Source organism: Staurois parvus, unplaced genomic scaffold, assembly GCF_062004578.1.
Source record: "Staurois parvus isolate SC_StPar_1 unplaced genomic scaffold, SC_StPar_1.0 ptg000155l, whole genome shotgun sequence".
Lineage (NCBI taxonomy): Eukaryota > Metazoa > Chordata > Amphibia > Anura > Ranidae > Staurois > Staurois parvus.
The window spans coordinates 3,418,488-3,440,983 of record NW_028317951.1 but is presented as its reverse complement, the minus strand read 5'-3'; the positions used below and the strand labels follow the sequence as shown (position 1 = coordinate 3,440,983).

Sequence of the window (22,496 nt, the reverse complement as noted above, 5' to 3'; positions counted from 1 at the left end):
AAGACTGCTATATAGTGTTGATGAGAAAAGGTATTTAGAAGTTTGTATTTACTATAGCAATTGCATTTCCATGTTCTGTGGAAGACAGGATATAGTGGCCATGGGTTTAGTATTCATTTATTTCAGGTACTTATATAGCGCTGACATTTTACGCAGTGCTTTACATATATATATTGTACATTCACATCAGTCCCTAACCCTCAAGGGGCATACAATCTAAGGTCCCTAACCTACATTCATACGTATACACATACTAGGGCCAATTTAGACAGGATCCAATTAACCATGTCTTTGAAGTGTGGGAAGAAACTGGAGTACACGGAGGAAACCCATGCAGGCACAGGGAGAACATCCAAACTCCAGGCAGGAGGTGCTGTGGTTGGGATTTGAACCAGCAACCTAGTACTGCCAGGTGGAAGTGCTTACCATTTAGCCACTGTGCTCCCACACACACTTTAGTGCTGTTGTCCAAACTTTGTGAAAAGAGATGAGCAGCAGCCGGCCAGCACTCACAATATGAAAGGAGTTTTTTCAAGTAAGCTTATACTGGATTGTAAAATATAACTATTGTTTGTATTGTTTTTGCAATGCTGATGTTATAAAACGAAAAGGTATGCTTTGACCATACAGTAGATTTCCTGTAACTGAAATTAAGCCACTCTCTGTACTTACTTAGGGACTATCAAAGTATGCTGAGCTGTACAGTATATACTGACTTTTCTTTTTTTTTTTTTTATCTTTCTCTTTCCTGTGTGACTTGTATCTTTATATATTTGACAAAAAAAAACTTAACTAAACAAAATCTGATTTAAAAATTGATTTCTTCCACACAAAATACAGTCTGGAGATCCACTTTAAGCCATGCTTATGTACACAATAATGTACATTGTAACAGTATTGACATTTGAAAACTGCTTTTTTTGGATGGCCATACTGGGCTATATGAGAAATCATAGGAAAATATATGAACAAAACTGTATCTGTCCCAGGGGAAACTTTAGCCCAAAGTGTGAGCTTGGGGTATTTTATGTCATTGTGGGTATGAAAATAACAGCCAAGTTGAGTATAAGAGTATGTTGGGGGGAGGTAAATTCAAGTGAAAATGAGAGAAGGTAGTGAATAGGTAAAGGGGGAAATACAGGTTGGACAGGAAAAGTAATAGAATACCAAGAAAATTTTTTCAAGGAGAGAGTAGGTAAGGGTGAAGAACAGAACGGAAAGGAGAAAATATGGCGTTGAACACCACCTTCAGAGCATCTGAACATCAGTAGATGATCATTTGTTTCTTGAACTGAAATGTCAAAAATGAACCCTTATAGACCATGAAGTTGTAAAAGAACCCAAATTGCCTCTGTTCCAGGAGACCATTCTTTCTAGGTGGTGGATAGAATACATCTTTCCCAGCCATTCTGATTGTGGGACGATACCTGCTTTATACATTTTAAACTATAAAGTGTTTATTTGCAGTTAATTTGACTGGATACAGAAGGAAAGAGTATCCAATTATTGCTGTACTATTATTTTAGAACAATGTAGTATTTTATCACAAGGACACAAAGCTTTCCAGTAAAGTCACCTGAAAGCCTCCCCAGGCTGGACTGGCTGTGTCTGGCTGATAAATGTAATGTTTGCAGTCTGCTTGATGAAGGGAAGAGGGAATTCATTAGTTAGAACACAAAGAACACAGACTGGTCCTCGGTGACTGCAGCAGGAATGTTACTATGGGTTTACATCTCCGGGGCTCTGTGCTGGGACTGAGCTTTTCCTTTGCAAACCTGTTGTCATGGCACTGGCTACTCTATACACATCCAGGTAGCATTTGTATCTTTACAATATGTAGGACTTAAACATAAACTCACCAGCCACTTTATTAGGTACACCTGTTCAACTGCTCAGTAACACAAATTGCTAATCAGCCAATCACATGGCAGCAACTCAATGCATTTAGGTATCTAGACGTGGTGAAGACAACTTGCTGAAGTTCAAACCGAGCATCAAAATTGGAAAGAAAGGGGATTTAAGTGACTTTGAATGTAGCATGGCTGTTGGTGCCAGATGGGCTGGTCTGAGTATTTCATAAACTGCTGATCTACTGGGATTTTCATGCACAACCATCTCTAGGGTTTACAGAGAATCGTCCAAAAAAGAGAAAATATCCAGTGAGCGGCAGTTGTGTGGATGAAAATGCCTTGCTGTTGTCAGAGACCAGAGAAGAATGGGCAGACTGATTGATGCGACATTCAGATGGTAGGGTCAGAATTTGGTGTAAACAGCATGAAAGCATGGATCCATCCTGCCTTGTATAAACGGTTCAGGCTGGTGGTGGTGTAATGGCGTGGGGGATATTTTCTTGGCGCAAGCAAGGTGTTCCTAATAAACTGGCCAGTGAGTGTACATTCATAATTTTTGTCATTATCAAGAAGCACTGGAGCCTCTGCTACTCAAGATAAGGACTTTTCAACTTACTAACCAAAGCTTTACATTTCTAAACTGGATCTCATGTACTCATTTAAACATTTTAGGAATGCAAATGTGCACAATGCATTTCCTGTTTGTGGCCAATAAAAAAATATCTTTCGTGGAACAGACAGCAGTAACCTGTAATCTCATGGCCATGAGTTCTTGCACTTGCAGATCATCATTTGTATTGCTTGGCCAAAAATACAATTTGCTTTCCTTTCTTGCTCAAGAACTAGCATAGTGGAAAGAGGTGCTACCCTTTGAACATAGGAGACCAGGGGTTTGATTTATTAAAGACAAATAAGCTGCAAGGGAATGTGCTGCAGAGCTTAGTGTATATAGTTAGGTTTTACTTTGCAAAGAAGACCCAATCACATGAAAGGAAAAAAAAATAGCAATTTTGCTTGCACATGATTGGATGATGGAAGTTAGCAGAGTTTCACCTCATTCACTATGCTCTGGGACAAATTTCTTTGCAAAGTACAACTTCTCTTGCAAAGTAAAAAGCCTATTTCCCTTTAGTAAAGCAACCCCCATGTGTTTGTATTGCTGCAGACGGATAGATGTGTGGATGGATTAGATAGATATTATTATTATAATACAGGATTTATATAGCACCAACAGTTTGCTCAGCGCTTTACAATATAACGGGAGACAATACAGTTCAAAACAAGAGGGTTAGGAGGGCCTGATCCTGGGAGCTTACAATCTCAAAGGGAGAGGCTGGTGGTACAAAAGGTAATAACTGTGGGGGATGGACTGGTAGGAGGAATAGAAAAATTTCATTATTAGCTGAGGGCAAGATAGGCTTCCCTGAAGAGATTTTCAGAGATCTCCTAAAAGTGAGCAGAGTAGGCAATAGTCTGATAGATTGGGGTAGAAAGTTCCAGAGGATGGGGAAAGCTTTCGAGAAGTCTTGGAGATGAGCATGGGAGGAGGAGAGAAGGGAGCTAGAGAGCAGGAGATCTTGCGAGGAGCGGAGAGGACGGTTTGGGTGATATTTGGAAGCAAGATCTGTGATGTAATTTGGGGCAGAGTTATAAATGGCTTTATATGTTATTGTTAATGTTTTGAATTTTATCCGTTGGGCAATGGGAAGCCAGTGGAGGGATTGGCAGAGAGGGGTGGCAGATACAGAACGGTTAGTAAGGTGGATGAGTCTGGCAGCAGCATTCATGATAGACTGAAGAGGGGATAGCCTGCGATTAGGTAGGCCATTGAGGAGGGAGTTACAATAGTCAAGACGAGAGATAACAAGAGAGTGACTAAATTGCTTAGTAGTTTCCAAGGTTAAGAACGGCCGTATCTTGGAGATGTTGCGGTGGTGAAGTCTACAAGATTTGAACAGTGATTGGATTTCGGGCTGAAAGGACAGATGGGAGTCCAGGATTACACCTAGTACCCTGGCATTGGGGGAGGGACTGATGGTTGTGTTATTGATCTTGATGGTGAAGTCATGGGAGGGGGCACGGGCTGGAGGGAATACTAAGAGCTCCGTTTTGGAAAGATTGAGTTTGAGGAAGTGGAGTGACATCCATGCCGATATGTCACTTAGTAGGTTAGTAATGCAAGAGGAGACTGAAGGGGTGAGGTGAGGGGTAGAAAGATAGATTTGTGTGTCATCAGCATAGAGATGGTACTTAAAGCCATGGGAGTTTATCAAGTGACCAAGGGAGGAGATGTAGATGGAGAAGAGTAGGGGCCCAAGTACGGAACCTTGAGGGACCCCAACAGAAAGAGGGTTTGGAGAGGAGGAGACAGAGCTATAGGTAATGCTGAAGGAGCGCTGCGATAGGTAGGAGGAGAACCAGGAGAGAGCAGAGTCATGGAGGCCAAGAAAGTGGAGTTTTTTTGAGGAGGAGGGGATGGTTAACCGTATCAAAAGCCACAGAGTGGTCAAGTAGTAAGAGTATGGAGTAGTGACCATTAGTTTTAACAGTTAGTAGATCATTAGTGAGTTTTAGTAGGGCAGTTTCAGTGAAGTGGAGTGAGCGAAAGCCAGACTGTAGAGGGTCAAGAAGGTTGTTGTCAGTGAGGTAGGAGGTCAGGCGATTGTAGCAATATGAAGTATGGGAATAGTTTGAATAATTACATGAGACTAAATCTGATTTATATACGTTATTTTTTTTATATTATTATTTCATATTGAGTCCAGTTGGTTCTGACATAGCTTGGACATTTAATAATGTGAATTCTTCAATTCTTCACACACACACAGAACTCAAGTTTGTGGTCGCATATCACATGCTATGTCTCATACTTTTACATCATTTGTACAACCAAACTCAAATTTTTTTTCTGTGGCTTTACAAGAAATTCTATTGATAATGTCAGAGGCAGTTAGTAAGTGGTAACACTTGTGTTTTCTTTGAACTTGAAGACATTATAAACTGTCACTTCCCTAAATAAACATAATATTTTGTATATAAGTACATTATTTATTTTCTGATAAAAGTGACTTGGGTAATACTAAAGTAATGTCAAACCAAATGGACCGTGCTCTTTAACAATGTGGGGAAAAATTACGGTATATTAAAAAGTGTATAAAAAGATGTATGTAAAAAAGTGCCTACTCCCACTTTTTTTATATACACTTTTTTTATACACCTTTTTTATATAATTTTTCCCCACATTTGGTTTGACATCAGAATTCCGGCTTATATGTATATAGGCTGATTGATGTGCTGCTCTTTAAGGTGGATTTACTTTGTGGTTTTGGGTATAGACAGCGCAATCCTTTTTTCAATCAATACTAAAATAATGATCTCCAGAATAATGCAATATGCTTACCACAGAGACCAGGGATCTGTACCCAAGGCCTTAAAAATATACAGAATCAATTTGATTTATATCTTAGATGGAACTATTAAAAGAGGCTCCTCTGTTTCCTTTCCATTGACAACTGAAAATGTTTAGACTTTTGTTTTGTATTTTCTGTCCTGGTGACAATGGTCATTAGAACAGAGAAGGCGAATCTCCTCCACATTGACACAGCAGTAAAGACCTGACAGGGGTTTTAACCCTTCCCAACTTTATCCAAATAAAAAATAAAATGTTGGCTGCAGTTAATTCACACAAGAGTCTATTATTTTATTATTATTATACAGGATTTATATAGCGCCAACAGTTTGCTCAGCGTTTTACAATATAAAGAGAGACAATACAGCTACAATACAGTTCAATACAAGAGGGTTAGAAGGACCCTGCTCCTTGGAGCTTACAATCTAGGAGACTATACTGTATAAACCAATGTTCATACCAAAGGCTGTCTTCTCACACATCTCCTGCCTTTTGAGAGACTCATCAAAAGTTATTGCATCTACCTATAAAAAGAAGACCGTTTCTAGGAGTTCATGTTAAATAAAGCAGAAAATGGTTTAGGAGCAAACCATGAAAGACTGCTGTCTGTTCAGTGCTCTGTAATACATTACATCGAGTTTATACAGTACCAGCCTGCCCTGTGTTTATCATTGTTATCCATTTCAGAGGAGCAGCAATGCTTTTCTACAACAGGGTATCATAAAATCAAATATGGATAATAGAGCAAGCCATAACTGGCACTAACTATCTACCATATAGGTTGGGCTTAATGTATTACCTTGCCTAAAAGGGAAAGCAGAGTTTTTATTTGCATCCGTGATATACCTGGAACCTGGCCTTGGTATTTAGCCATTTGCCCTTGCTGTTCAGGTTTATGAGCAGTTGTCATTTTCTTTTTTTAATATTCTTGATCCTATTTGGGAAGTTCAAATCAATATTTCAAAGGTAAAAGAGTTCCTTAATGCAAACCTGTGCTTTACCCATGTGTTGCAAAGATATGCCAGTAATTGGAACTAAAAATAACATTGCTAGCCTGTTTAGTTTAATGGCAGAATAGACTTTGCGTGTCTGTTCTGCCATAAAAATGTTTTCCTAGGCTGCTAACATTTTTTCTATTTGTACACGAATTTCTATTTTTTGTATGTACAGCTCGCTGTGAACACTGAAAAAATAATTGCAGATGCCATGAGTAAGAGTTGGGTGCTGGGAATAAGACTCCTATGTGCATGCAGGGTAATTATGTCATCCATGGCCAGTGCAGAAGACAGAAGACTCTGGACCCAGAGAAAAACTATAAAGCTGCTGGATTATTTTACAGACGGAAGAAGGGAATCCCCTCCTCCCACCACCGCCACCTTTACCGGGCTCTCCTGTCCGATCAGGGAGCCTGGTAAGGATGCAACTGGAGGCATCCGGTTTTGGGTAAACAGTGAGAGGAAGGGATTTTGTTCCTCTCACTGCGTCAGAAACCGGAAGCAACGAGCATTATTTCCTTGTGAAAGCATCAGATCAAACTAATCTTGGTTTGATATGATGCTTTGGAGTCCAGAGAAGAGGTATGGATCAAATAGAACCCAGATCTCTCCATGAAGAGGACCTGCCGTGGCCCATGCTATAACAAGGGATGTTGTTCATCCCTTGTGATAGCAATAAAGTTGATAAAACCTTAAATAAAATCAATAATAGAAAAACGTTTTTAAAGTGTCTCTGTCCCTAATGCTCACACGCAAAGGTGAATGTGCGTGTTGGTCCTTCACGCATATCTAATAGGAAATTGCACCACACATATGAGGTATCGCCACGAACGTAAGAGCTAGAACAAAAATTCTAGTGATGACCTCCTGTGCAACACTAAACTGGTAACCTGTAAAGGCTTTGAAAGCATTGCCTATGGAGGTTTTTAAGTGCCATAGTTTATCACCCTTCCAAGGGTGTACGCAATTTTAAAGCGTGACATACTTGGTATCTATTTACTCAGCATAATATCGTCTTTTATAGTTTACCAAACAATTGAGTATTATATTGTGTTTTTGTGCATTAAAAATTTTTTTAAGTGTATTTTTTCAAAAAAAAACTTGTGTTTGTGACATAAAAATATTGCAACATTTTATTGGTTGGGGCCTCTGCTTTAAAAATTATAATTTTTGGGGGCTCTAAGTAGTTTTCTAGCAAAAATAATGCAGATTTTTTACATGTAGAAGAGAAATGTCAGAATTTGACTGTCCTGGAACTGGTTAAGTCTAGTTAGGATTTAGCTGGAATGCTACATTAATTTACTCATGGAAATATGTGTCTGCTGGAATTCCACGCATCTACCTCACCAACATAACACATTAAAGCTGAACTTTTAGGTATGGTATTTTTACATAGTTATACCGTATTGGTCCACCTTAGGCAATGTACGTAGACAAATGGGCAAGGTGGAATTTGAGATATCAGTGCCTTCCACTCTCCACCACATCCAGTCAGGGAATGCTTTGTATTCACTGAGCAAATGCAAAATATTCCCTGAACGGTGCTCGTGCCGAGCCAGTATTCGCAATGCAGCAGGGCAACAGCTCAGCACATGTTCTGGAAGGTAGCGGAAATTCATGTAGTAGCAGTGCCAAATTTCCTAGATTGTAAGCTCTAATGAGCAGGGCCTTCTGTTTCCGCTTGTACCAAATTGTATTGTAACTGTAATGTCTGCATTCATTTTGTAAAGTGCTGCGCAAACTGTTGGCGCTATATAAATCCTGTATAATAATAATAATTACAGGTGCTGATTTTCAAGCTTCCAGGGGGATCCCACAGGTATCGCACATGCATACTTATAAAGGTCCAGGCTCGATCAATGTAACTATGGAAAGACTGCCATAACTGAACTTCAGCTTTAATTCAATTTATGAATGCTAAAAAGTCTACTATATAGATTTTCATTGTCCCTTGTGCTCACCTGTGTCAACTTATGATGTCAGCTACCCAATATTTTCAAACATTTAGTCTGTGTGTATACCAGTCCCTATATCTTAGCCATCTGTTTCCTCTAATTTTTTTTTCACTTTAATTCTGCCTGCTTTCTATCCTCCTCTTTACTTCCCGTTTTCCCCTTTTTTGGCTTCTCTATTAGCTGACCATTGCCTACTCATTCTGTCTTTTTCCTAAACAATATTCACTCTTGATTTTAAAGTGGAGTTATAGGCAAAATAAATACATTATACAGACTGTCATTAGCATTAATCCAGCAAGTTTTGTATTTCTGAATCCCCCTGTAACAAAGCAATAACCTGTTGAACTTGCCAGTAGATCTGCTATTTTACCAAGTCCTTCAACAGCTCAGAATCTCCAGCAAAAGTAGCAGTTACAGGGGTTTAAACAAACCATATAATACTGCCAGGAGTGCTTATAATGGTCAGCTTTTTAATCGAGTGCCTCCTATACTGTTGTGGGCTGGGATAGAGCTGGAAAAGGGGGAATTAGGTCAACAGAGGATTACACCATTTCTGACCTCAACTTCCATTAACAGACCAAGCAAAAGTGGCAGTTAGAGGGTTGAGACAAAGCATCTAACACTGACAGGGGTACTTACAATGGTCAGCTATTATTTATGTAAAACCTTTATCCCAAAAAGAAAAAAATGTTTCTATAACTGTTTAAAAAGTTTTAGCTGGAGTTAGGCTTTAGTTTGTTAGTCACTTCGGTAAAATCCTTCTAAATCTATTAGTCCATCTAACACTACCCTCTCCAGATAATGCTGCTTTCCAAGGGTGTCTTTGTTGATCCTCCATTCATAGTGGAGACACCCTAAGACAGGAAGTGTGTTACTGGCTGGAAATAAAGGGAAAAAAACAAAATACAAAAAACTAATGCAGCCGCCATATCTAAGGATTGCCAATATGTGATCTTTTACATTTTTGGTTTGGGTTTAGATATGGTTTGATGAGCAGTGAAAGTCTATTGTGTCTCTGCAATGACGTTAATAAAGAATATGCAGTCTTCCATGCTACCACCAGGTGGCAATGACCCTTTCACTTATCTGACACTATTACATAATATGTCATTTGTTTGCCATACATGCAGCACTCCATATACTGGAAGTATTGGAACACCTGCCTTTACACACACATGAACTTTAATGACTTCCCATTCTTACGTTCATAGGGTACAAATTTTCAATGAGAATGTTTGACCATTCTTTCAGAAGCGCATTTGTGAGGTCAGGCACTGATGTCGGACAGGAAAGCCTGGCTTGCAGTCTCCGCTCTAATTCATCGCAAAGGTGTTCTATCGGGTTGAGGTAAGGACTCTGTGCAGGCCAGTCACATTCCTCCACACCAAACTCGCTCATACATGTCTTTATGGAAAAGGTCTTCATGTTGGAATAGGAAGGGGCCATCCCCAAACTGTTCCCACAAAGTTGGGAGCATACAATTGTCCAAAATGCCTTGGTATGCTGATGCCTTAAGAGTTCCCGTCACTGGAACTAAAGGGCCAAGCCCACCCCCTGAAAAACAACCCCACACCATAATCCCCCCTCCACCAAACTTTACACTTGGCACAATGCAGTCAGGCAAGTACCCTTTTACTGGCTATCGCCAAACCCAGACACATCCCCCAGATTACCAGACAGAGAAGTATGATTTGTCACTCCAGAGAACACATCTCTGCTGCTTTAGAGTCCAGTGGCGGCGTGCTTTGCACCACTGGATCCGACGCTTTGCATTGCACTTGGTGATGTAAGGCTTGGATGCAGCTACTCAGCCATGGAAACCCATTCCATGAAGCTCGCTACACACTGTTGTTGTGCTAATCTGAAGGTCACATGAAGTTTGGAGATCTTTAGCTATTGACTTTGCAGACAGTTGGCAACTTCTACACACTGTGCGCTTCAGCATGTGCTGACCCCAATCCATCATTTTACGTGGCCTACCACTTTGTGGCTGAGTTGCTGTTGTTCCCAGTTGCTTCCACTTTGTTATAATACCACTAACAGTTGACCGTGGAATATTTAGTAGCAAGGAAATTTCATGGATGGACTTATTGCACAGGTGGCAACCTATCACAGTACCACGCTTGAATCCACTGAGCTCCTGAGAGCAACCCATTCTTTCACAAATGTTTGTAGAAGCAGTCTGCATGCCTAGGGGCCTGGTTTTATACACCTGTGGCCGTGGAGGTGATTGGAACACCTGAATCCAATGATTTGGAGGGGTGTCCCAATTGGCAATAGAGTGTATATGCACTATTTGATCCAATCATTTCCTACCCTGATGCTGTAAATGTAACTATCCCCTGATCCACATGCACAGATACAGAAGGATAAAAGTCCTGCTTTGTCTGGTATAACTGATATATGTATTAATAATAAAAACAAGTTGAAATGCCCCAAAGGGCCATATTGTGGAATCTGTGGAATTATTGTTTCAACTAGGCTATAAATGATGAGTAGTTCAGACAAGAAACAACCTTCTATATCATTCATATCTTTTAGCCTCTTTTTCTCATTACAAGAAGGCATCAGGGTTTATTCAATAAATGGAAACCTGTTATGTAATAATAGCCCTGGAGCTGCATGTTGAGGGAATGCATTATTCATCTTTATATCCAGTCTCTCAGACGCTATAAACAGCACACGTAAAATGATTTGTTCACTGAAGTCATGTTATGCAATTCTTCCCAGATTAGAACATCCTGTTATTCCCTTTACAAGGATATTTTTATAGCCACGTTTTCTTCTACATGCTTACAAATAAGGATACTTTTAAAAGAAAGCAATAACATTCTTGGTCCCATCTGCTAAAGAACTCCTCCACTTGGGAGAACATTAATATATCTATTATGATTTATTAATGTTCTCCCAAGTTTGGTAGCTAGAAGGACAGCAAAGAAAATAGTTTGCAATCTATGGGGTTGATTTACTAAAACTGGAGAGTGCAAAATCTGGTGCACCTGTGCATGGTAGCCAATCTGCTTCTAACGTCAGCTTGTTCAATTAATCTTTGACAATAAAACCTGGAAGCTGATTAGTTACTATGCAGAGCTGCACCAGATTTTGCACCAAGCAGTTTTAGTAAATCAACCCCAGTACCTAGTTTGTTGTAAGATCATTAGCACTTAATTGGAACATGGTGTCTCCAACATTATTTATTTTAACTATGATATGCAAGGTAGGAGGAGTGGCCATACACGGCTTCAGTCTTTAGGGTTTTTTATTAGGTAATTATTTACATATGTATATATATGCAAATATATTCACCGATCAGCCATAACTTTATGACCACTGACAGAACATTGAATATCTTGTTAAAATGGCATCTGAAAGTGGGAGGGCTATATTAGGCAGCAAGTGAACATGTTGTCCATGAAGTGTATTGAAATTAGATAAAAATGGGCATCACAGTTTGTCTATGGAGCTGAGTAGACACAGACCAGTCAGGGAGCCTATGCTGACCCACGTCCACAGCTAAAAGCACCTCCAATGGGCAGGAGAGCATCAGAACTGGACCATAGAACAATTGAAAAAGGTGGCCTGGTCTGATGGATCACATTTTCTTTTACATTTTGTGGATGTGTTTGTTGCCTGGAAGAGATGGCACCAGGATGCAGTATGGGAAGAAGACAAACCAGCAGAGGCAGTGTGATGTTTTCGGCAATATTTTGCCATTCATGTGGATGTTACTTTGACACATACCACTTACCCAAATATTGTTGCTGACCAAGTACACCAATTCAAGGAAATAGTATTCCCTAATGACAATGGCCCAAATCAACAGGATAATGCAACCTGCCATTCTGCAAAAATGATTACATAATGGTTTTAGGAACAAAAACCAAGCATGGAGCATCTGTGGGACGTGCTGGAAAAACAAATCCAATCCATGGAGGTCAAAACCTTGCAAGTTACATAACATATAGGATCTGCTACTGATGGCTTGGTGGCAGATATCACAGCATACCTTTTGAGGTCTAGTGAAATCCTTGCCTAGACTGGTTGGAGCTATTTTGATGGCTGATCGGTGTATATTGTGAGGCCCTGCCTGGCAGGATATTGGACCATGTATATGTGTCACTAAGGTTTTTCACCTTCACATGATGAGAGGCTCCACAGTTAATAATTAATATATTTTGTACTATATTTTGTTCTAGGTCCTGGAGCCTGGAGGCTTTGTAGAGCTTTTGGGTGGGATAACACATTCATTCCTTGGTCACCATCTTACCTGGCTGCCAGACTTCATTATTAGTCTCTGCTATCCACAGCCATCACTACTAGATGAGTTGCCATTACCATTAGGCACTCCATAAATAGTGTTTTGCCCACAGATAGAGATGTTTTTGAGGTTTAGGATGAGGTTATCTTATCTGGTGTTATCTGGTGTATATGTAACAAAATTGTGGTGCAGTTAATCAAATCCAACTGTAACAAATTTATATACATATACAATTCTATATGTTTACTGAATCAAGTGGTAAATGAATGAACCAAAAAATTGATAACTGGTGTCACTCTTCTATGTGAACATTTTATTTGTGCACCCTGTGGTAAAACTGTGCTGAATGCACTCAGTTCAAAGATTTTCCAGATATGTGAAAAGGTGTACTCCCAAGTGGAAAGCCTCCACCGACCCCTCAAAAGTGTCTGCTCACCTTCAATGTAAACCTCTGCAAATTATTTTGCCATCTGTGGCCCATTGCGAAGATTTCCCCCCACGTCCTGTGTCATATCCAAAACAGGAAGTAAGAAAAAAATCCTTGCAAAGTGAGGGAATCCTGGGGTGTCACTAGGGTCACCAGAACTAGTCTCTCCTTCCGAAGAAAGGAATTCTTTGCTATAAGCAATCCTAATGTGTAAAAAAAAACACTGATCACTTCCTCAAAGTAGTACATTGTTACTATGGTAGCATTATACTACTCTGGTCACAGTGTATTATGAAAAAAAAATTTTTTAAAAACAAAAAAAAAGTAATTAAAAAAAAAAAAAAATAATAATAAAAATTTTTAAAAGTTATTTTTTTTATTTTTCGTACTGTCACCAGTCAGTGTCCCTGATCATGACCACACCAGTTATATGACAACGCTGTACTGCACTGGTGACAGTATGTAAAAAAAAAAAAAAATTGAGAAAATGTTTCTCTTAATTTCTTCACTTTCCAAAACATTATGACAAAAATTTTACAATTTCAAAAAACTCGCCATGCTTCTTATTAAATACCTCGGAATGTCTACTTTGCAAGAAGGGATCATTTAAGGGAAATCTGTACTGTCCTGAAATTTTTGGTCCTCAAGAAATTAGATTGGCTGTCAGCACTTCAGGGATGATCAATTTTCAGATATATTCTGTAGTTTGTAAACTCTATAACTTTCCTACAGACTAAATAATCAATACTGATTTGGGTTATTTTCACCAAAGAAATGTTGCAGTATACAACTTGGCCTAAATTTATGAAGAACAATTATTTATTTGCAAAATTTTATAACAGAAACAAAGAAAAATTAGTTTTCTTTTTTTAGTTTTTCGTTAATTTAGCAAAATATATTCGTCTTATTTTGTTAATTTAGCAAAATATAAAACCCCCAGTGGTGGTTAAATACCACCAAAAGGAAGCTCTAGTTGTGTGAACAAAATTATAAAAATTTAGTTTGAGTACAACTTTGCATGACAAAGTGTGAGAGCGCTGAATGATGAAAATTGGCCTGGGCAGGAAGGGGGTAAAAGTGCCCGGTATTAAAGTGGTTAAAGCCTAAAGTATAATTAAATACTTTTAATGTGTAAACCCTTTTACTCTTTGCTGTAGCATTTGGCAGATTAAGAGCAAAGTGTAAAAAAGAGACATATTTGTTATTGTATGTGTACAGTAATAAATTAAAGGTTCAGTTGGGGTTTACAGAGGACCTGAACTGTGGAAGGTGTGGTCAGAAAAGGCAACCAGAGGGTAAAAGACTAGTCAAAAGTATTGTCTAAAGCAGGGGTGGGCAATGTGCGGCTCTCCAGCTGTTCCATCATGCCTCTGACAGTTTTGCAATGTCCGTTCTTTGCAATGCCTCATGGGAAATGTAGTTCCACAACAGCTGGAGAGCCGCACTTTGCCCACCCCTGATCTAAAGGCTCTCTGCAACAGATCTTTTTCCCAAGTTTTTACCATGCCTTATTCTGTGTGGAGGTAGTCATCTTAGAAGACGGAAGAGGTTTGCTACCTTGCATCAACACTGCTCTCCTGATGACTGGTGGGCTAACGACTGCTGGGGGAATATTCAAGAAGCAGCAGGAGAGGTGAAGAAAGCACAGATCCACAGAGGAATGATTCTTGCTCTGCAGATGCTCACTTGCAGCTTTCTCTCAACACTACCAACTGTTCATCACTAAATTTCACTCCAGATCTCCTGAGACTAGTAGTCAGAGGCAGCAGTGCCTTAGATCTCACACTGCAGATATACAACTATGAAGGAACAGGAAGACTTCTATTATTTTTCAGGAGGAACTCAAGAAAAAAGGTACATTTTTCAGGGAACTCCTTTCTATATGTTCCTTCTACAACAGCAAATCCTCACATTTTAGATTCAGGTCCATTTTCAAAATAAGAGATCAACATGAAAAAAATATACAGCCAATCCACAAGTAGTAATCTGTGACCTGGCATATATTGAAGTGTATTACTGATGCTGATATTTCTGAGATCTTACAAACCATACCACACTATGTATCACCTCTACCCCTTTCGAAGATGGTATTCTTAAGTTTCCTTGTAATTACCAGTAATAATGAGTTGCTATATCTGTATTCTGGCATTTGGCTCCGGAAATAAAGCTCAGGGTATGGCTTTACTTTGGTTTGCTAACCACTGCTTGGAATTCTTGCATGACTGATTACAAGCTTGCTTGAAGGGAATGCAGACCTGTTCATTTAGTTAAATTTAGCAGCTAATTAAATCCAAATTGTGCTTGGCAGATGAATTAAGGACAGAGTTATTGCATTAGAAGCCTTTTTTCTTACATAGTAAAGTTTTAATTACTCATACTGTAATCAATACACAGCACAGATTTTAACCACTTTAAGTTTTTGTACATTTCTCATTTGTTTTTTTTTTATTCCTCCTTTATGATATTATTTCCCCAACACCAGTCACTTGTGCCTCCCCTTCTGACATCCGGAAGCACCAATAAAGGACAGTAGCCATAGAAATCTTGTTCACTTAAGAACAAAACTTGACATGCTTTCCTACTATCCTCCACTCCTACAAAAACTGTGGCTATTGAAAGATTAAAATATGGTAGCCACTAATTAATATAATGAATATTTTGCAATGAGCAGTATTTTGGACTCCTCTGCATAGATGTTGCATCTTCTCTGTTTGGGTTCTCCAATGCTCCAGTTTTCTCCCAAAATGTATTGGAAGATTAATTGGCTAAATAATTGATAAGAACTGGACCTATAGTGTTCTTGTAGGATGGTGGTAGGTACCCTAAGCTATGCTTGATTTGTGCGGTCACACAGGAACTGACTCTGTAGGGCAACGCACCAGGTTCACTCAAAGGGATACTAAAAGTTCAGATGTTTTCTTTTAAAAACAGAAAACATGTTATACTTACCTGCTCTGGTCAATGGTCTTCCCATCGAGTGCCCCCAGAGCAAGCTGCTTGCTCTGGGGGCCCTTGTGTGTGCTCGTTCCCGCCTCTGTGTGTCTATAAGACCTCACTGGCTGTGATTAACAGTGGTGAGAAACAATAGCTCCTGTTGCTGTGGCTGAGGCAATAAGGAGGAGAGACCTAGGAGAGTCGCTGCTCTCGTGCACATCGCTGGATTGAGATTGAGCTCAGGTAACTATTAGGGGGGCTGAGGGGAGAGCCGCACACTGAAGGTTTTTTACCTTCATGCATAGAATGTGTGAAGGTAAAAAACCTTCAGTCTTTACAACCAATTTAAAGAGTATGCAAACCCAACATTTCATATTCCTGATATATACTGTGTATTTGTATGAAAAATTATCCTGTTCTCTTTGTATTGCTTCCTTTGTATGAAATCCCTGGTGTTCCTGCCAATCCCTCTGCTTTCCTATTAAAAAATGACCACACTAGACAGAACAGTGTGGTCAGTTCTCTAGCTATGCTGGGAACATAGCCTGCTCTCCTCCAATTACCAAACTTCTGCTCACACACCCTCTGCAAAGCCATTCACTGGGAAGACCAATGTACTGCTACTTGAACTGCCCCAGCTCTCTCAGCTTTTTCTGCAGCTGAGAACAGAGGGTATGTGAACACTTATAAAAAGAAGTATTTATAATGTGTGTATGTATATATATATATATATATATATATATATTCACACAAATGGTTTGCCTTTCATCTCTCGTTTTAACTGTATGGGTTATTTTCCATGATGAGGTTTTATATATACTTTAAGATTGTAGAACCAGTTTAAGGGCAAAACTTTTTATTTTGGATAGAGCAGGGAAGGATTATAACACATGCCAGATTTGCATTCATTTCCTATTCCATTTGCAAAACAGGAAGCAAGAGTAAATCCCTCCAAATTGAGGGAATCCCTGGTTGTCACCAGGATCACCAAAAATACAGTACAGTACTTCTCGGTGGAAAGATTCCTCCTCTATTCCTGTTTTTGTGACAACCCAAAATTTAGGATTTTCCTTCACATTTGATGATAATAGTCACCAAGACAAATATAGATTGAAAATCCAAATTGGGGGCACAGACAGCAATAAAAACCAGACATATTATAATCATGCATCAGCACCCTACATATCCCTGAACTGATAGGTTACTTTGTCCTTCCTCAGATTTTCAGTGAGCTGGCTGTTTCCCAGATATTTTATATGCCTAACTTCCTGGTTATTGGAGAAGTTTGTCAGTGATCACAGATTGACAGGAAAGAATGGAAGAGAACTTTCAGTATATCCTTTATAAGACATTGTTGAGTAAACCACGTAGCTGCACTACTATTTGGCCATCTATTAATGGTTTGTTCTATGTCCTACCAGAGCAGCCACCTTAACATGTGACCCTTTTTCTTGCAGGCATTTCCTTTTGTTGGACACAAATACTACGTAGAATTTTCAGCCAATGTCTACCAAACCATGGTAAGTCCAAATAAAGACTGGAACTAACAGAAAATACATGTTATATGCTGAGCTATGACTGGCACTTATGGTAGAGGACACTTGTACATGAATTTAACCCACTGAGATCTCTCCTCTTTATAGGAGAATGTTGGATTGTGTAGCGCATCGGTGTTCTTCCTGGATGAGAAACCTCGGCCTTCCATTTCCGTTAACTGCTCAGGCACTACAGTTCAGAAGCAAGCTATGGATGATGACTATGAGTTCTACCAGAAAATGAAAGCACGAACCTCCCCACTTACTGGAGAATATATTCCTGGTTAGTTTTTTGCTAACTAGTAATTCATCTGTTTTTAATCTCTCTTCCATGCATTGACAAGGAGGTGCCTACCCCCCCCCAGCAAGACTCAGAGTAGGACTGAGCTAGGTGGCAGAGTGGCATTTTCCTTAGGGCCAGTACAAATAATTCATGTTGGGTTGGTGGCTCTGAATGAAGATATTGCCCCATTCAAACCCTAACAAACACAGGACCTGCAGTTGGTAACAGCATCTATCATGCTCAGAACCATGCTGTTTAAGACCCACCTTTCCCAATGGCCACCAATACCTGCTCACAGTTTACATAATGCACTTTTAGCCAACAAGAACTGCCCTAACCATGAATGGACCAGTTGATTGTGTTTGACTCCCAGGTCAAAAGTTCCCAGTCAACCCCTGGTCATACAACAGACCCATGTTACTGTTGTTGTTCCCATTGCCTAGGCCCCTATCACGCTGACGCAATTTTGCTGCTCTTGTCCACGGCGGCAAAAGTGCATGGAAACTATTCCCCATTAAATCCTTTGTAACTGTTCACATTGCAGGTGTGCTGTGCTTTGAAACGTCATCCATGCTGCATCTTTTGTGCAGTTTTCCAAAAGGCACCTTCCACTGTAAGTGAATGGGAATGCATTTAAGGCGCATTAGGGGAAGGGCCCTTAAGGTTTAGCTACAATACAAGGGCAGGAGCTGGGGTGACTTCACAAAATATTTGTCAAGAGTCTCAAGACAAATGTAACACACTTATTATTATTAGTTTTGAAAGGACAAGGCTGCTAAGGAAATTAGTGATTTTGTCATATTCTCTCCTTTATACGATTAGTAAATTATACACATAATATTAAAGTTCCTTGCTTTCCTTTTGTTTAACTCAGAGCCTTTTACACACTACATAATACTGATAACATCAATTAAAGTATTTCTTCTATGGTACTAAAATAAGAAATACAATGGAGGAAATTTATTAAGTATGGTGCATTCATAACCTGGAGCAGCTGTGCAGAGTAACTAATCAGCTTCTAGCTTTAGCATGTTCAGTTAAGCTTTGAAAATGAAAGGCAGAAGCTGATTGGTTGCCAGGCACAGCTGCTCCAGACTCTGTTCTAGTTTTAATAAATTCCCCCAATATGTTTTGGTACATTGTATTGATGGGCTTTCGTTTTTCTGGTATCAGACAGCTATGGAAACATTGAACCACAGTTTGAGCCAGTGTGGCAATTAGCCATCTTGGGAAGCAGCTATGTCATAGTGGATAAGGCCACAGAAGACCGTGAATATGCTATGGCCCAAATAAGGAGTGTAAAGCAAATTGTAAGTATAAAGTACCAACCATTTTGGGGTTAGGGTTCCGTGCATTGCTAATAGGTGCTTCTGGAGCACAGATTAGATATTTAATAGTTTTACACATAGAAATCTCCCCTGACCAGCCCTGCATTCCGCACGCACTACCTGGGCCGGGTGACAGGGTTAACCACCTGCCGACCACTCACAGTAAATGTACTGCAAGTGGGCAGCAGGTACAGGCATAATCACATATCATATACATGATCCGCTTTCTTCAGGGTTTGGGGCGCGCATCTCCTGTCGGCCCGTGCTGTGATTGGACACAGCATGAGTCTGGCAGCTGATTTCAGCCACTGATTTCATCTGAAATCAGCTGATCGGCTGTGTCCAATCACACAGAGTTCTGTGTTTAAAAAAATACAGAACTCTATAAACCGTGAGAAGTGATCTGTCTGTTTCTTCTCCCTGGAAAGCAGGGAGCAAAAACAGCCAGATAGTAAAGTAAAATCAGCACATATTACACATTGTTCAGCACACAGTTAACCCTTTGATTGCCCCTAGATGTTAACCCCTTCCCGGACAGTGTTAATAGTACAGTGACTGTGTATAGTATTAGCACTGATCACTTCATTAATGTCATTGTTGATGTCAATGTCAGTTAGTCAGCATCAGTTAGTGCCAGATTGCTTTCCACAGTTCCACTAGAAGTCTAATCACCGCCATTGCCAGTATAGCCTCATAGCTACATAAATTCCATTATATATACACCATAGTTTGTAGACGTTATAACTTTTGCACAAACCAATTAAAATACACCTACTGGGATTTTTTTTTTCACCAAAGACATATAGCAGAATACATATTAACCTAAACTTATGAAACAATTATTTTTTTTAATTGGATATGTTTTAGAACAGAAAGTAGAAAATATTGTTTTTTCCAAAATGTTCAGTCTTTTTTCATTTATATAGTACAAAAACCCCAGTGGTTATCAAATACAACATATCGTCATATCTCTGCCACACTCCTAAATCTACTCCACTGCAGCCATAAAAAGGCCCACCAAAATCCTCAGCACCAGGCCAATGATGCTCATAATCTGGCCCTGGGCATGTTTAAAAAGCAGTTACAGTATATGGTTAGCATGCTTGTTTTACAATGCTGTAACGCTTGGTTAAGTTACAAACAGGACAAAGTCTGCATCAATATTGCATATCCATCCCAAGTTTGTGTTGGTCTCCTGCAGGTGCATTTGTTTTCTCCCAAACCTCCAAAACATTGGAATGTTACACCAAACTTGACTCTAATGCACCTGGATGGCTACAGGCATTAAATTGTAGGCTACGTTGCTCACAGACTGTAATGAATTATGTATGTATACTGTAATGCATGTTTTGCACATATGGATGTGGAAAGGAGAACTGGAGGTGCTGTGCAAGCAGTTGTTGGCTTTATTTTCCAATGTATTAGAAAAAAATGAAAATGTCAAGACTGTAGTGTAGGTTTCAGGGGGAACACATACTGTATATGAAAACATAAGGACATATATACTTTAAATGGAATGACTCTTTGCAAAATGGGGAAGAGGACTGCAATATGGGGAAGAGGACTGCAATATTATAGTTTACTAAACTCTTTTTGAAAATGCTTGTTTTCTGGTTGACCTATTGATTGAATGGCTCTACTTTGAGTAACTGAACTGCAGATGGCAAGTATACTCAGAAGAGGGTGAACATGTGCAGCCCTTTCTTTCCTGTAGTTCAGAGAGGTTTCCATCATGCGAAAAGCAAACTTCTTATATGTAATATCAGTAGCACTACTCAACTCATACTGTGTATTGGTATCAGATCAGTTCCCTATTCTACTATGAGTTTGTGAACGTTTGTTCTTGTGATTTACAAAATGTTCAATGTGTTGTTTTTTTTTTCGTTTTTTTTCCAGCCACGACAGGATAAGTTCATTGCCTTTAGTTATGAGCTCTATCTTTATGAAAAACCATCAGAGGTAAATAACTTGTCAGCAGATAAACATATTTATGAGATCAATTCTAAATAAAAGAATTATGTATTTAATTATAATACACTTCCTCTCCCCTAGGAAATGGTGTCATGTAATCTGCATGTGGTATGGGCCCCCGGAAGATCTCCCAAAGTGGATTATAGCTGCCATGATTACTCAGACAATGGATCTGGTAGCAAAACAGAAGAGGGATCTGGCTTCCTTGGAAATTTTAAATAAAATTAGTTCCTAAAATATAACGAAAGTTCTTTTCTAAAAATTGCTTGTAAAAAAGGTAGAGTTGGCCAACTTTTTCACTATTTCTTTTCCAGGCTCTATATTACAAGCTCATTTTATTCCATTATGGGAATCTTTCATTTTCACCGATGTCCCTTTTCTAATCATCCCATTATTATGGGCTGGCCTTTTTCCTGGAAGTACTAAATAATTGCATAGCCTGGACAGTGTATCTGACTTGCTCAGACAAACTAAGAGATTGGGGAGAATATTAATATTTATCTGGGTTATCATTTGCTGAAATTCTACACCAGTCCATGATGAATATCATTATAGCAATATGAACAATTATTTAGAAAATTGGCAAAACAGTTTTAGGGTCCATTTACACTTTATTATACTTTACCATATCTAACATTACAACTCCAAGTGCAAGAAGTTTCATCAATTGGTTTTTGTATTGTGCATTAAAAATCCTGCTTAGTCTCAGCATATCAAATACACTATGCTTATGTTTTATATAAATTTAAATACTGCAGAGACAGTCTACACCTGCCCCTCTCTCATATCTCCAATTAACACATGTAGAAAATGTACATTCCCCAAACATCTTAGAAAGAAATACATTTGTTAAAAGTCATTGTGTAAATGGGCCCTAAATCTTTGACATAGCTCTACCTTTAAAAAGGAAAAAAGCAAATGCACTAACCCATAGCAAACAACACTGCTAAGATAAAAGCTGGTTGCTATGGGATGCTGCAAATCGCTGCTTATTTTTTTGCACTAAACAGCAGATATACTTTATAAATGGTTAATATAGAGGCTGTGGCATTACACGGCGCTTTTTTTGAGCTAACCATTTTGTAACATTTTAAGAGCCAAGAACTAGTTCTTTAATATCGGTCTTCTTTCACCCAATGTGGTCATGCAGCTTTCACAAATAATAACGGCCAAAGGTTACTGGACCGCTAGTTGAATCACACTTTAAATAGAGCTAATACTTGATGGAGTAAGCAATATATTAATTATATTTAAGAAGAATTTTGATAATTACAGCTAGCTGCATAAATGTTTAACTAGTGTAAGATGTATATATATTTCAGAGATAATGTAATATTCACATTTAAAACTGATAATTGGCATAAAATAACGTTACATCTGACAAGAAAAATGATACTGTTTTAGACTATTAACTTAGACAGATATTGCCACAAGATTCCATAAAGCAATGCTAATTTAGCTTCAGAGGAGTAGCTAGGATATTTTGCGCCCGGGGACGAACTATAAAATTGGCGCCGCCCCCCTAAAAAGTGCTGCCCTAGGCAAACACGC

At 39.1% G+C, this 22,496-nt stretch overlaps 1 protein-coding gene across 1 annotated transcript in view; it reads left to right on the top strand.

The window, feature by feature from the left end:
- The window catches only part of RARRES1 (retinoic acid receptor responder 1), a 37,714-nt gene extending 16,522 nt beyond the window's left edge, over positions 1–21,192 (top strand). The window contains exons 2-6 of the mRNA XM_089675422.1: positions 17,286–17,348; positions 17,472–17,646; positions 18,820–18,956; positions 20,871–20,933; positions 21,027–21,192. Coding sequence (XP_089531548.1) covers positions 17,286–17,348; positions 17,472–17,646; positions 18,820–18,956; positions 20,871–20,933; positions 21,027–21,167 — 579 coding nt within the window. The 3' untranslated portion in view covers positions 21,168–21,192. The remainder of the gene's footprint in view (positions 1–17,285; positions 17,349–17,471; positions 17,647–18,819; positions 18,957–20,870; positions 20,934–21,026) is intronic.
- Positions 21,193–22,496: the final 1,304 nt, after the last annotated feature.